General features: G+C 67.8%; 2 protein-coding genes across 9 annotated transcripts in view; both read left to right on the top strand.

Annotated features, from left to right (window-relative positions):
• Window positions 1–2,092, top strand: part of GGT1 (gamma-glutamyltransferase 1) — a 27,315-nt gene extending 25,223 nt beyond the window's left edge. For 6 of the 7 annotated variants that reach the window (XM_069558386.1, XM_069558384.1, XM_069558383.1 and 3 more), the window contains 5 exons: window positions 480–667; window positions 815–942; window positions 1,035–1,147; window positions 1,229–1,342; window positions 1,804–2,092. In XM_069558386.1, the coding sequence (XP_069414487.1) occupies window positions 480–667; window positions 815–942; window positions 1,035–1,147; window positions 1,229–1,342; window positions 1,804–1,950 (690 nt within the window). In that variant the 3' untranslated portion in view covers window positions 1,951–2,092. Of the gene's footprint in view, window positions 1–457; window positions 668–814; window positions 943–1,034; window positions 1,148–1,228; window positions 1,343–1,803 lie in introns of all 7 variants that reach the window. The other variant, XM_069558389.1, reaches the window with a different exon arrangement.
• On the top strand, window positions 2,011–13,766 carry GGT5 (gamma-glutamyltransferase 5). 2 transcript variants are annotated; one of them, XM_069558381.1, is made up of 13 exons: window positions 2,011–2,116; window positions 4,449–5,026; window positions 7,428–7,558; window positions 7,816–7,911; window positions 8,572–8,767; window positions 9,368–9,525; window positions 9,992–10,138; window positions 10,825–10,961; window positions 11,235–11,425; window positions 11,840–11,946; window positions 12,148–12,266; window positions 12,363–12,473; window positions 13,330–13,766. In XM_069558381.1, the coding sequence occupies exons 2-13, from the start codon at window positions 4,854–4,856 to the stop codon at window positions 13,474–13,476; spliced, it is 1,713 nt and encodes a 570-aa protein (XP_069414482.1). In that variant the 5' UTR covers window positions 2,011–2,116; window positions 4,449–4,853; the 3' UTR covers window positions 13,477–13,766. The 2 variants fall into 2 exon arrangements, 1 of the variants encoding a protein (XP_069414482.1); XR_011250040.1 differs by having other exon boundaries at window positions 2,052–2,374; window positions 9,996–10,138.

The raw sequence follows: 13,766 nt of genomic DNA, 5'->3' as shown, positions 1-13,766 counted from the left end.
GCCGGCCTCAGGCCCTTTGCATCACCAGCCAGGTGGCTTTTCAGATGTCACCTCCTCCGAGAAGCCCTCCCTGACCACTCTCATCCTCCCATCCCTCTCGCTCCCTCCCCTCCCCGTACCTGTTCTCTCTGGCACATCCCTGCCTGCCTTTGTCTTCCCTGTTGTGAGGGTGGGGACCGGCGTGTCTGTTCCCTGCTGGTCCCCCAGTGCTGGACACAACTCACAAGCTCCGTGAATGAGTGAATGAATGCTCAGGTGCAGCGAGAGTCGGGGTTCGGAGGGCAGATGGTCATTCAGAGTTGCTGGGCAGCGACAGAGACAGAGGCTGGGGAGAGGGGGTTCGGGTGGGCCATGGGAGACTCAGACAGGAGGGTTGTGGCTGGAGCCACGGTCGGGGGCTTCCTGAGAACCGCTCGCACAAGCCTGTGCCCCCTCCTCGCCTCCTTCACCTCCTCAGGGCAGCTCTGGGGTCTCGGCAGGTGGTCCGCAACATGACCTCCGAGTTCTTTGCCGCCCAGCTCCGGGCCCGGATCTCCGACAGCACCACTCACCTGGCCTCCTACTACGAGCCTGAGTTCTACACGCCCGACGGCGGGGGCACTGCCCACCTGTCGGTGGTCTCGGAGGACGGCAGCGCTGTGTCGGCCACCAGCACCATCAACCTCTAGTAGGGCTGCTGGGCGGCCGGGTGGGCCAGGGGCTGCCCGCGTGTGTCAGAAGTGAGGGGCTCCACGTTGGCAGAGTGCCTTTCTGGGGAGCGTGTGTTGGTGGGCACAGGGCGGGCCGGCCCCCCTCTGACCCTACCGGTCGGCAGCTTTGGTTCCAAGGTGCGGTCACGGGTCAGCGGGATCCTGTTCAATGATGAGATGGATGACTTCAGCTCCCCCAACATCATCAACCAGTTCGGGGTGCCCCCCTCGCCAGCCAACTTCATCGCGCCAGGTGCGGGGCGCAGGGCCTGGGCGGGGGGTGGGCTGGAGTCCCCATGGCCGCTGACCCGGGGCTCTGTGTCCCCCGCCCCCCCACCGCTGCAGGCAAACAGCCACTCTCGTCCATGTGCCCCGCGATCATCGTGGGTGAGGACGGCCAGGTCCGCATGGTGGTGGGCGCCTCCGGGGGCACCCAGATCACCACGTCCACGGCGCTGGTACGAGCCCCACCCCCCCTCGCCTGAGCGCCCAGCCCCTTGCCTACTGGGCCGCGCTGACCCCATCCCCACACTCCGCAGGCCATCATCAACAGCCTGTGGTTCGGCTATGATGCCAAACAGGCGGTGGAGGAGCCCCGGCTTCACAATCAGCTTCTGCCCAACACCACGGTGCTGGAGAAAGGCATCGACCAGGTGGGGCGGGGGAGGGGCGCCGAGTTCCGGTGGGGGCGGGGTGGGGGAGGGGGAACCGGGTGGGGGTGGGGGAGGGGGAACAGGGTGGGGGTGGAGTGGGGGAGGGGGAACCGAACCCCGGTGGGGGTGGGGCGGGGGAGGGGCGGGGGAGGGGCACCGCGTCCCGGTGGGGGTGGGGTGGGGCCCCGTCCCCCAGTGGGGCCCCGGGCCTGCGTCTCCCATCATCGCAGCGCAGGCAGTGGCTGCTCCCCGCTGCCCGCGGCAGCTGGCCGTCTCGCCCCCCGCCCGGGTCTCCTCGCCCCCGGTCCAGAGAGGCCCGGGCCAGCCGCGCGGATGAGACCCAGCCGGCCCCGCGGCCCCTGGCCTGCCCTTCCTGGCCCCTCAGCCGCGGCCCCGGGGTGTGTGAAGCCCACGCGGGCGGCCCGGGTCCCCCCTGAGGCCGCGCCCCCTCCCGCCCGCAGGCGGTGGTCGAGGCCCTGAAGGCCCGGCACCACGCCATCGAGGAGACGTCCACCTACATCGCCGTGGTCCAGGCCGTCGTGCGCACAGCCGCCGGCTGGGCGGCCGCCTCGGACTCCAGGAAAGGCGGGGAGCCCGCGGGCTACTGAGCGCTCCGGGGAGGAGAGGCCCGCCGGGGCGGGGGCCGGGGGTGGGACTTGGGGGGCTGGCTTCCCCTGGGAGCGGCGCAGCAGGACAATAAATACGGCGGCGCGCCGGGCTCCAGGCCGTCCTGCCGCCGGCTCTCTACTCCCTGGGCTCAGCGCGCTGTGTGAGGTGGGGCCGCCTGGGGGGAGGATGGAGACGGGACTCGGAGGCCTTGGCAGCGCGGGCGCTGGGCCCCGGGAGGCGGGGTGGACTGCACCCCTGAGTCCCGGCACCAGGGTCGGGCCGCCCCGGGACACGTCCCGGTGTCGGCCACCAGTGGGCGCGCGGCCCCGGGCGATTTGTCCGCGGTTCCGGGAACCGGGAGACCTCCTCAGCTCGCTGGTGCGCGTCTGGCAGGCACTGAAGGGAAACCGAGCTTTGAGGGAGGTAGGGTTGGGCAAGAAGCTGGAGAAAAAGATGCTGGTCAGGGCCAGGCCCCCGGGGGGGCTTTCCAAATGGAAACCCAGAGTGAGATCCAAGCTGCCATACGCTCCAAGAAGCAGGCCCGGTTCTCCGGGATCAGTGAGCTGGAAGGGGCCCCCCAGGTCCCCAAGGGTCAGGGCTTGGACGGTTGCCCGGGGTTAGGGCTGCTCTGGGTGGGAGGGGGGCACCTGGAGATGCCAGGCCCCCAGCCTCCTCCTCGGGGTGGCCCCTCCCGCCGGCCCTCCGGGCCTCTTAGCTCATCTTTGACACAGAGTTATAAGGTGCGAGGGGAGGTGCTGGGAAGGCGCCTGGGGGGGTGGGCAGGGCAGAGAGGGGCCTAGCTTGACAGCCCAGTGAGCAGCCCCCAAGGGCAGGGACACGGCCAGGGGGGCCAGGTCTGGGCTCTCCTCAGGGAGGCAGGTATCTTAGTGATTCCAAAGTGCCCTCCGGGAAGCGGGGCTTTGCTGGGAACTGGGGAGCAGCCATGGGGTCCTGGGAGCCCTGCCCCAGAGAGATCCCCTGCCCCCAGGTCTGAGCCCTGGACCGCGTGTCCCTGAGGCCCTTGGGGAATGGGATGGAGGCTGAGCTGCTCGGCTGGGCACGTCTCTCCTCTGCCCTCGTTTTAGCCCGAGGAGACTACAGCTCCTTTGCAGGGGAGAAGACTGAGGCCTTGCTCCCGTGGAGGTGGGAGCTGGCCTGGAGCTCCCTGAGCCCCAGCAGGCGGGCAGGGCACCCCCAGTTCCCCTGGCACTGTGGAGCCCGGCTGAGGGCCCCCTGGGGTCCTGGCTTCCTGTCTTTCTCCTGCCCCTCACCTCCTGGAGAGGAAGAAGAGGTCCCACCCTGACCCTGGCCCACCCCCTCGGTGCCTGCTGCCCCGGCCTCCCCGAGGGTGGACTGGCCGCGGCCCAGGAATGCACTCTTGCTTCCTGGTTGAGCAATGTCACTGAGGTTTAAGGGTCCCTGGGGTGGGGGGGAGGTGAGAGGAGTCCGCAGCCCTTCCAACCCCAAGAGGCAGCCTGCTGCCCCAGGAGTCCTTCTGGCTCAGGCTGGCAGGGGCTCGGGATGGGGCCTGGCAGACTGTGTGGACGTATCCCTCTCTCTGCCTCAGTTTCTCTGCTTTGCCTGGATGGGTAAAGAGACCAGGGGGCAGCAAAGCTCAGCTGGGAAGGAAGCCAGGGTACTTTGGGGGTGGGGGGTGCTGGAAGTCCAGCTCCCAGGCCCTACACCCTCTGTGTCCTGATGAGCTAGCTGGTCAAGGGGGCACCTCAGGGTACCTGCTGTCCCAGCTGGGCACCCTGAGGCTTGGACGGGGCAGAGTGCGAGCTGGTGTCCCCAGGGGAGGAGGCGCACTCAGTTCAGGAAGAGGGAAGTAGACACACTGCCCCCAGGGGTGGGTAGAGACCCAGGTGCAAGAGAAGCCCTCTCCCCGAGGCCTGGTGGCGCTTCCAGGACCGCAGGCCCCAGGGTGGACCGTCCAGTGGGTGCTGGGTGCAGGCCCCACATGACTCCCCCGCGCAGACGTCTCCCCTGAATAGATGGGGAAGCTGAGCCCCCTCCTCGTCACCCCAGCCCCTCCTCCTCAGCTTTGACTGAGTTGGGACTTGAACTCGGGTAACCCCGAGTAACCCCACCTGGGTTCCTTTCCCCGTGTGCCTGTGTTCCCCGCAGCCCCAGGGTCCTCTGGATCTGGAGATGCTGAAGTGAGCAGCTGCTGGGGGGTGGGGGGCACGCATAGGGGGCAGGCTGGGGCTCTGTCCCGGCTCCCTGTGCCTCTGAGCTGACCCGGGAAGGGCCACGCATAGGGGCAGGCTGGGGCTCTGTCCCGGCTCCCGGCGCCTCTGAGCTGACCCGGGAAGGGTCCTCTGCTGTCCTCCGCTGGGAGCCGGAGATCAGCCACAGGGTCCTGGGAGCCGTGCGCCCCCGCTCCCCCCGTGAGCCAAGTTGGCAGCCAGTCCCTGCACACACGAGCTGGCGGGAGGGGCAGCGGGGGGAACGGTAGGCGGAGAGTTAACAGCAGCCGCTGACTTCTCTCTGGAAGGAAAAACCCCACAAACGCCCTGCTGCCTGGCATCCTGCCAGGGCCGAGATAGCGGCTGAAACTGGAAGTCCCGACGGGTGGCCGGCCCTGCCTCTGCAGCGGATACTTGAGGCCAGAGCAGCGCCGCAGCCAGCCGTCCGTGCACACACCCGCTGTCCGCCTGGCGGCCTGCTGCTCATCTGGAAACCTCTGTCTGTCCACCCATCCGACTCCGTCTGTCTGATCCTCCTCCATCCCGCCGTCTGGCTGTCCGCCCGTTTGTCTGTCTGTGGCCCCCGTCTGGTGGCCCACCTGTCCTGTCACCCGTCTGCTCACCTCGTCCGCTCCGCCGCCCGCCTCCCTGTGCACCTCCCTGTCGGCCGGCTGCGTGCCCACCTGCCTGCCCTCCCCCCGGGCCACAGAGCCATGGCCCAGGGCCGCGGGGCCGCACTCAGCCTGGCTCTGCTGGGGCTGGCGCTGGCGCTGGCCATCATCGTGCCTGCCGTGGTCGTCTCTCGGCACCGCGTCCACTGCGGCCCCCAGGCCTTTGCCCACGCCGCAGTCGCTGCGGACTCCAAAACCTGCTCAGACATTGGGCGGTGAGTAAGAGGTGGGTGGGAGCTGGGTGGGCCTTGGCACTGGCCCCTCCCGGAGACTGTGTGACTAGCAGCAAGAGTGTGGAGAAGACACGTGTGTGTGTGTGTGTGTGTGCTGGCGTGTGGGGGCCGCACAGGTATGAGGGAAGCGGCCCCAGGGCCCTTGCACAGACCCGGTGGCAGGTGTGCATGGGGGCAGACGGTCCAGGGTAGCCACCGTCCGGGCAGAGCGGAGGCGGCGTGTGAGACTGGTCGGAACCGCAGGCCTGGGAGGCCCAGAGGGGACACCGCTGCAGTGTTGCTGGCCTGGCCCTCGCTGCCCCCGATGACAGGCCCGGCGCCTTCAGGGAGGCCCTGACCGTTTCCGAGGCTGGGTCTTCCCCCGGACGTGGGTGAGGGGGGCGCGGGCTCCGTATGGGAGGCCTGCCCGCCAGGGCCCACTCAGTGATGCCTGAGAGCAGGCTCCCTGTCCTGGCCCTGGGGAGCCCGCCCCCGGTGGCACGGTGTCCCCCACAGCCTCCCCTCTGCGTGTCAGGCCTCGGAGCCAGGCCAGCGGCTGGCAGAGTGACTGATGCTCGCTGGGCGGGGCGAGGGGGCCGTGGAGCGGGGCCCCAGCCGGTGTTTCCTGACCAGCCAGACCTTCTTCCAGGAAGCCCAGCCCATGCAGGCTTCCCACCAGGACGCCCCGCCTGGCCCCTGCTCCCCTACCCAGCTGGGGCTGCGGGAGCCTGGGCTAGCACTCGCCTCCCTGCCAGTTCCATCTGCTTCCTGGAATGTCTGCCTCGAGGGCCATGATCAGGATCAGAAGCGCTTTGTGATCAGAAAGGGACAGTCCTGGACCAAGGGGCACGGTGGCCGAGCCGCTGCCACCAGGCACTGCTGGGCAGAGGGCGCCCACGCCCCCTGCGTCCCAGGTCACCCCTCTTCCCAGCTCTCCCCCTCTTTCCGTTTATTCTTTCCCCGCTTTGTCTGTGTCTGGCTCTGCCCCCTCCTGTCCTGGGCCCTCCCTCAAGGCTCCCTCAAGGGTAACAGGGACAAGTCGGAGGCTTGGCTACTTGGTCTCTGGAGGGGGCTCCCAGGGGCCAGGAGGGGAATGACCCCCCCGGAAGTGCTGCCCCCCCGAACCCATATTTGCAAAGACGCAAACAAGTTGGGCCCCGCTGGCTCAGCCGTGAAGAGCCGCCTGCCGCATAGAAGACCCGGGTGCGAGCCCTGGCTGGGGAGACCCCCCGGAGGAGGAAATGGCAACCCACTCCAATAGTCTTGCCTGGAAAATCCCAAGGACAGAGGAGCCTGGAGGGCTACAGTCCGTGGGGTCACAAAGAGTCGGACACGACTGAGCGACTGAACGGAACCAAGTCGGGGGGCCTTCCCTGGTGGTCCAGTGGCGAAGACTGCTTCCCGTGCAGGGGTCAGGGTTCGATCCCTAGTCAGGAAACTAGATCCCACAGGCTGCAACTAAGAGGCCACATGGCAGAACTGAACAGTGTCCTGAGCGTGCTGCAGCTAAGACCCAGCTCATAAATACATGTTTAAAAAAAAAGCTTCAGCCTCAGAACCACTGATGAGGACGCGGCCCCCAGGGGTGGGGGGCTGCTATCACAGGCCTCTGAGGGGAGGCCCAGGCTCACCGTGTGCCCCCAAGTCTTTGCAGAGGGTTAAGGGTTGGGGGTCTGCGCTCTGCAGCCGCCACTGCCGAGGAAGCGGATGTGGTTTCCTTCCCAACTGTTTTCTGTCCTTGTCAAGCTGACTCCACATCCTGCTGTTCTCAGAAGTCAGAGAGATGGGAGGGAGCCCGGAGCTGCCCCAGCTGCTGTGGGACAGGGGCGACTCCTCCAGGACCCTCCCCTTCTCCCCTCACCACATCTCCCTCCTTCCACCCTGTGAGCACTGGGTCCTCTGGGAGACCCTCTAGGGAGACCTGAGGGTCGGCAGTGACTCCTAAGCTCTGTGACCACTTGGAAATGCCACGCAGGGTCCCCAGGGGAGGCTTCATTGTTCCACTTCATGTCTGAGGAATCTAGGGAGGATGGGGTCTTCCCAGGGTCCCCACCCTCCACCCAGGAGCCCAGGCTGCTGAGAGGGGCGGAGGGGGCAGGCCCAGCCGCTGGGAGGACCAGGGAGGACAGCCGCAGGAGCGCTTTGTAAACTGAGAAGCACCTTGTATGTGGCCAGGGGCAGTGTAAAGGATGTCGCAATTTGCAACCTGTAGAGCGCAGTGAGTCTTCGAGCCGCTGGACCTCAGGGGGCAGTCTGGTGTGGTCTCTGAACTAACCTGGGGTGTGATGGCAGCTGGCAGGCCACCCAGCTGTGCCCACACCCCAGTGAAGGCTGGCAGAGCAAGCCCGGAGGGGCAGGCAGGGGCTGAGGAGCCTGGCTGCTTACCCAGTGCCCGGTCCCCCAGAGCCATCCTCCTGCAGCGCGGCTCGCCTGTGGACGCCGCCATCGCGGCTCTGGTCTGCACCGGGGTCGTCCACCCCCAGAGCATGGGCCTTGGTGGAGGGGTCATCTTCACGATCTACAACGCCACCACGGGTGAGTCCTCTCGGGACCCCCGTGGGGAGGATGGGCCCGGTCCCAGGCGCTAACAGGGAGGTGCTTGAAAAGCACAAGAGGGCGTGGCCAACCGGCCTGTCCGACACGCCCCTTGCTGGGTCTCGCCACGCCCACCCTGCTGAGACCGTGGAGTTAGCGCAGAGGCCCAGAGCCCGGCGCGGGCTGTCGTGGTGTGCAGTGAGGCCTGGCAGCCTCCGGGGCGCCCCTGACACCCCGCACGTCCTGCCCAACCCCAGGAAAGGTGGAAGTCATCAACGCCAGGGAGACGGTGCCCTCCAGCCCCATCCCGGCTCTGCTGGACCAGTGTGAGCAGGCCCAGCCTCTGGGCATAGGTAGGGCCAGCTCGCCCCACCCCGCCAGGCCACTGGGTTAGAACCTCCCACCCCGAAGGGACAGTGCACCTCTTGGACCGGGAGACACCCTGGCACTGGGGGGCGGCAGCTGGGGATGGGAGCCCCCGTGGAGGTTCTAACCCCCAGGCTGGGGCTGTTTTCCTGGGGGAGGGCTCTCTGAGTTGGGAGGGGTGATCCAAGCAGTGACCACGTCAAAGGCCCCGGAGGGTTCGGTGGAGATGGGTTGGTGGACTGGGAATGGTGGACTGGAGTCTGTGGACTGGGCTGGTGGGCGGGGCCAGTGGCCTCGGGCTGGTGGGCGGGGCCGGTGGCCTGGGGCTGGTGGGCGGGGCCGGTGGCCTGGGGCTGGTGGGCGGGGCCGGTGGCCTGGGGCTGGTGGGCGGGGCCGGTGCACTGGGGTGGGGCCAGTTTTCCTGAGCCCCAGGGGCCTGGTCATGGACTTTGTGCAGAAGTCCATGGGGCTCAAGGGGGTTCAAGTGGAGAGGAATGTACTTCCACGTGGGCTGCAGAAGGCTCGCTCGGACTTTCTGCCATGGCTAGGAGGGGGCCAGGCGGCCAGGAGTGGGCTGATGGAGAGCCCCTGGGGCCAAGGGCACAGGTGGCCCCGGGGGCAGGGGCTTGACACCCTGTGCCGTGCAGGCGCCCAGTGGATCGGGGTGCCCGGGGAGCTCCGCGGCTATGCTGAGGCCCACCGCCGCCACGGCCGCCTGCCCTGGGAGCAGCTGTTCACGCCCACCATCGCGCTGCTCCGGGGGGGCTTCCGCGTGCCCAACGTCCTCGCCAGCTTCCTGCACAGCCCGTTCCTGCGCCCCTCCCTTACAGAGTCATCCCTGAGGTGAGCGCTGATGGAGGCCCAGGGCCCCTCCTCAGCCCCTTCTCCAGCTAGAGGGTCTACCCTGGAGGCGGGGTGGGGTGGGGGCCTCGGATGATTAGCGCGTCCTGGTCTCAGCTCACAGACTTCTGCCTCCACGTGGTAGCACCTCATCGGAGGGCTCCGGCCAGAGGGAGTTTCTGCCCACGTGATGGGGCTTCCGGGGCACAGATCTGGGCTCTGCACACCGCCTCTGTCCTCCTACTCACTGTCTTGTCCTCTCCCCCACCCCTCCACTCTCCCTTCCCTCCTTCCCCTCTGCCCGTCCCACCCTAACACTCTGGGCCCACCCAGGCTGCCCATTGACCAGTCCTCCAGGAGGGCAGGATCTCAGGCCCTGGGTGGATGCAGGCCTGGCAGGGGGTGTGGCCTCCCAGGGACCCGGTGATGAGATGTGAAGGGTGTCAGCCCCACCCAGTCCTGGAGAACCTGCCCCACCCCCACCCCACCCCCGTGTCCACCGAAGCCCCACAGGACCGTGGACCAGGACTGCCTCCCGTAGGGTCGGAAGTGTGGCCACCCTCCAGGATCCGGCCCGCCCTGAGGCCGCCCCCCACCCCCTAGACAGCTCTTCTTCAATGGGACAGAACCCTTGAGGTCTCAGGACCCCCTGCCGTGGCCCATGCTGGCCGCCACCCTGGAGACCGTGGCTACAGAAGGTGCGGAGGCCCTCTACACAGGGCGGCTGGGCCAGCTGCTGCTGGAGGACATCGCCAAGGAAGGTCAGCGTGCGAGGTCCCACTGCCCTGCCCGGCCAGAGAAAGAGGGCTCTGGGCGCCAGGGCTGAGGGAGGGCCAGCGGCTCCCGGGCTCCAAGAGGCCGTTCCTTAATCCTGCCTGCTGCTGGGCTCAGGGACCCTGCGGTCAACACCCCTGAGGCACAGAGCCCCGTGGATTCTGGGCTCGACACGGGCGCTATCAGTGGTCACGGGGGGCTCCTCGCCTGGAGCTGGGCCCCCTCAGAGGCTAGTGCGCCTCCCCCATCTTCCCCTGCTTGCTTCCCACCCTGCCCACCTCCAGTCTGTCCACCCATCCACCAGCCCCGAGCCACTGCCCGCAGACCCAGCATCGCCACCCCGCCCCAGGGTCTGGAAGGCTAGGGGAGCCCCGCTGTGTTACCCGGGGCCCCTGGCTGACACTGTGCCTCCGTTTCCCTGTCTGAACACGGAGTCGTCCCCGCCTCACCCAGGTAGCCGGCTGACCCTGCAGGACTTGGCATCCTTCCAGCCTGAGGTGGCAGATGCCCTGGCCATGCCCCTGGGGGACTATACACTGTACTCGCCGCCGCCGCCTGCTGGGGGCGCCATTCTCAGCTTCGTCCTCAACGTGCTCAAAGGTGAGGCCCCGCCCCCCAGGAGTCCGCGGCCCAGAGCAGGCCTAGGGGCAGCTAGGGCTCTGCAGGGGCGGCTGCCGTCATCTTTCTGCAGAGCGCCCCCACCCACCCTGCGGGACACCGACCCGGGGCAGAGGAGCAGATGGTGAGCTGCCTGGGTGTGCACCAGGCCTGAGGCCCAGCCTAGAGCAGCCTGCAGGGTGGTGGGGTGGCCCAGCCATGTCCAGGGCCCGGGCTGTCCGATGCTGACTATGTTCTCCGGGGCTGCCGTTAACAAATGATCACTAATCACCAAAACCTGCTGGCTTAGACCACAAGAAATTGATGCTCTGCTAGTTCTGGAGGCCAGAAATTCAGAATCAAGGTGTCCACAGGGCCACCTTCCCTCCAGGGCCGGTTGGTGGGGGGAGCATTTGTTTTCTGCCTCTTGTAGCTTCTGGTGGCTGTGTCCGGTCAGCATCTGTGACCACAGGGCCTCCCTGTCCTGTGTGTCTATTTTACGCGGATGTCTTACATTTAGCGCCCACAGGATAACCCGCTCCTCTCAAGAGCCTTCACTTACTGACACGATCACCGCAGAAGGGGACACTCTTCCGTGGGGGGCAGTACTCACAGGTCCTGGGGATTAGGACACAGAGTCGGACCCACTGCATCGCATGACCCCCACCCGCGCCCACCTCCTCCCCCAGGGTTCAACTTTTCCGCCGAGTCCGTGGCCGGGCTGGAGGGAAGAGTGAACTTGTACCATCACCTCGTGGAGACGCTCAAGTTCGCTGGGGGGCAGAGGTGGCGGCTGTGGGACCCTCGAAGCCACCCAGAAGTCCAGGTGAGGTGTCCTGGGCTGGTGGGCAGCCCCGTCCCCGCCCCAGGGCTCAGGGTCAGGCCAGTGAGCCCCCTGCCCACAAACCCCAAGTGCCTGGCAGGTGAGGCCAGAGGGACGTGAACACGGTTGGCTCTGGAACGGGAGGGCCTGGTAGTGGCCCGAGCAAGGACGGTGCGGTCGGTCTGGGGACAGCAGGAAGCCGGGAGGGCTGTGGGGGCACCCTCAGGGGACCCTCCTGGCAGCTCACGGACCCCCTCACCTGCCCGCCCTCCCTAGAACACCTCCCAGGACCTGCTGGGGGAGGCCCTGGCCCAGCACATCCGCCAGCAGATGGACGCCCGGGGTGACCACCCGCTCGACCACTACAGCCTGGCCGGGGCGTGGACCCACAGGATGGGCACGGCCCACGTGTCCGTGCTGGGCGAGGACGGCAGCGCTGTGGCCGCCACCAGCACCATCAACACGCCGTGCGTGGGGCCCGGGGCGGGCGGGCCGGCCGCACTGGGTTCCCTGGGCCGGGGGCCCCGCCCCCATTTGCTGTGTCCGTGGGGTAGGTGGGGGGTGGTACCTCTCCTCCTGTCAAAGGGGTCCTGCGCCCGGGCATCTCTGGCTGAAGGCGGCTCACCCGGTGTCTCTTGAGCACCGACCGGAAGGCGCCTCACACCAGAAGGATGGGGCGGACGGGGCCTGGGGCGGGGCCAGGAGGCTCTGGGGGCGGGGCCAGGAGGCTCTGGGGGCGGGGCCAGGAGGCTCTGGGGGCGGGGCCAGGGAGGGGAGCGCGGTCCCAGCGTGCTGGGGGCGGCCGGTGAAGCGAGGGGCCCCTGGACGGCTGTGTGAGTCAGGACCCCACAGCCGGCGCCCAGCCCCGCCTCCGTCTGCAGCTTTGGAGCCATGGTGTACTCACCACGCACGGGCATCCTTCTCAACAACGAGCTTCTGGACCTGTGCTGGCGGCACTCACAGGGCTCCAGAGCCACCCCCGAGCCCGGTGAGCACAGGGCGCCCCCAGCGCCGGGTGAGGGAAGGCGGCCCGGTCTGGCGTCAGGGGATCGTGCATTGGGAGACGGAGACGGAGACAGAGCGTCAGGGGATCGTGCATTGGGAGACGGAGACGGAGACGGAGACAGAGCGGGCGGCACTGGGGGGCGGGCTGGGGAGCAGGGCGCCCTGACTGCTGCCCGGCCCCCAGTCCCAGGTGAGCGGCCCCCGTCGTCCATGGTCCCCTCCATCTTGGTCAGCACGGCCCAGGGGTCGAAGCTCGTGATCGGCGGGGCCGGCGGGGAGCTCATCATCTCTGCGGTGGCCCAGGTGGGTCGCTGGGCGGCCCTGGCGGCCCCGGAGGGGTTGGGGAGGGTGGCTGGCACCCGCCCTGCCTCCCTCGCTGCGTCCTCCTCGTCCCTGCAGGCCATCATGAACAAGCTCTGGCTGGGCTTTGACCTGCAAGCCGCCATCAAGGCCCCCATCCTGCACGTGGACAGCAAGGGCCAGGTGGAGTTCGAGCCCAGCTTCAGCCAGGTGAGGCAGACGCCTCCGTGCCCGCCTTCAGAGCTTGGGGGCGGGGGCCTCAGCTCCTGTATGCCTTGGGCCAGGTCTCCACGCATCTCCAGGGTCTCTGTGAAGGGTCACAGACGGGGAAGCATGGGGACCAGACTGCCAGGCAGGGCACTTGGCCCTTCAGACACCAATACCTGGGCCCTGATGCACATTCTCAGACCTGAGCCTTGAGGGCTGTGCTCACAGCGCCTCACTCGCAAGGACCACTGGGGCCTGGGGCGTGTCCTTGGACGTGTGGGTCTTCAGAAGCCTCCAGCGATCCCTCCACCAGCAGGGCCCTGGGGAGTCTGCAAGCCACATCCCTGGCATCTGGGAGCCCCGTGTTCTCCTGTGGGTGTTGCGAGAGTGGGTCCCAAGCTGCCGACAGCATGGCAGGAGGGCCATGCCTCCTGACGTTGAGCTGGGCTCTTCTTAAGCATGGAGGACCTGGGGCCCCAAAAGGCCCAGGCTCTGCCTTCTAGAGGCTTTGCTTTCCAGACCCTCAGAACCGAGTCCCCCACGGCCACCTACCTTCTCCACTGAAGCCCTGGACTCCTCTGGGGTCGCACTGAGTCCTTAGCCCAGGACAGAAGTGAGGCTGCGTCTTGGGTCCTTCCAGACAGGGCCACGGACTCTGTCGTCCTCCCTGGAGCCGGGCCTCTGCTCTGGGGCCTGTGGAGTGGGGGCCACCGACTCCACGTCCTGCAGACGAGGCTGTGTCCAGCACCTCCCTGTCCTTACCCAGACCTGCGCCCCCACTCCTGTCCGGGGTGGGGTCCTCAGCTCCCTGCTTGGGCCCTGTCCCCTCTGTGACCGGCCGGCCTCCTCTCCCCTCCAGGAGGTTCAGAAGGGGCTCCAGGACCGGGGCCAAGAGCAGAGCAAGAGGCCCTTCTTCCTGAACGTGGTCCAGGCCGTTTCCCAGGACGGGGCCTGTGTGCATGCTGTGGCGGACCCACGGAAGGGCGGGGAGCCCTCGGGCTACTGAAAGGCTGCTCCCTCCTGATTCCGGGTCCCACTCTGCGCACGCCCGGCCAGCCTGGCCCAGAGGACCTAGCCCTCCGGCAGGAATCTGGGCCCCTGGGCTGGACGGTTGGCCTGCGGCTGCAAAGAGGTGGACAGCCCAGCAGATGGACCGCTGTGGGGGCCGAGCCCGCCCCACCAGAGCCCTGGCCCTGGCCACTCCAGGCCTCACCCACGACTGCGCTCCTGCCCCCTGGAAGCCCCGCTCCCCTCCTGTGTGCCCCCCAGTCCGAGATTAAAGAATAGCTTGCACCA

This window comes from Ovis canadensis, chromosome 17, assembly GCF_042477335.2.
Source record: "Ovis canadensis isolate MfBH-ARS-UI-01 breed Bighorn chromosome 17, ARS-UI_OviCan_v2, whole genome shotgun sequence".
Classification (NCBI taxonomy): domain Eukaryota; kingdom Metazoa; phylum Chordata; class Mammalia; order Artiodactyla; family Bovidae; genus Ovis; species Ovis canadensis.
This window is presented reverse-complemented; position numbering and strand designations above follow the sequence as displayed.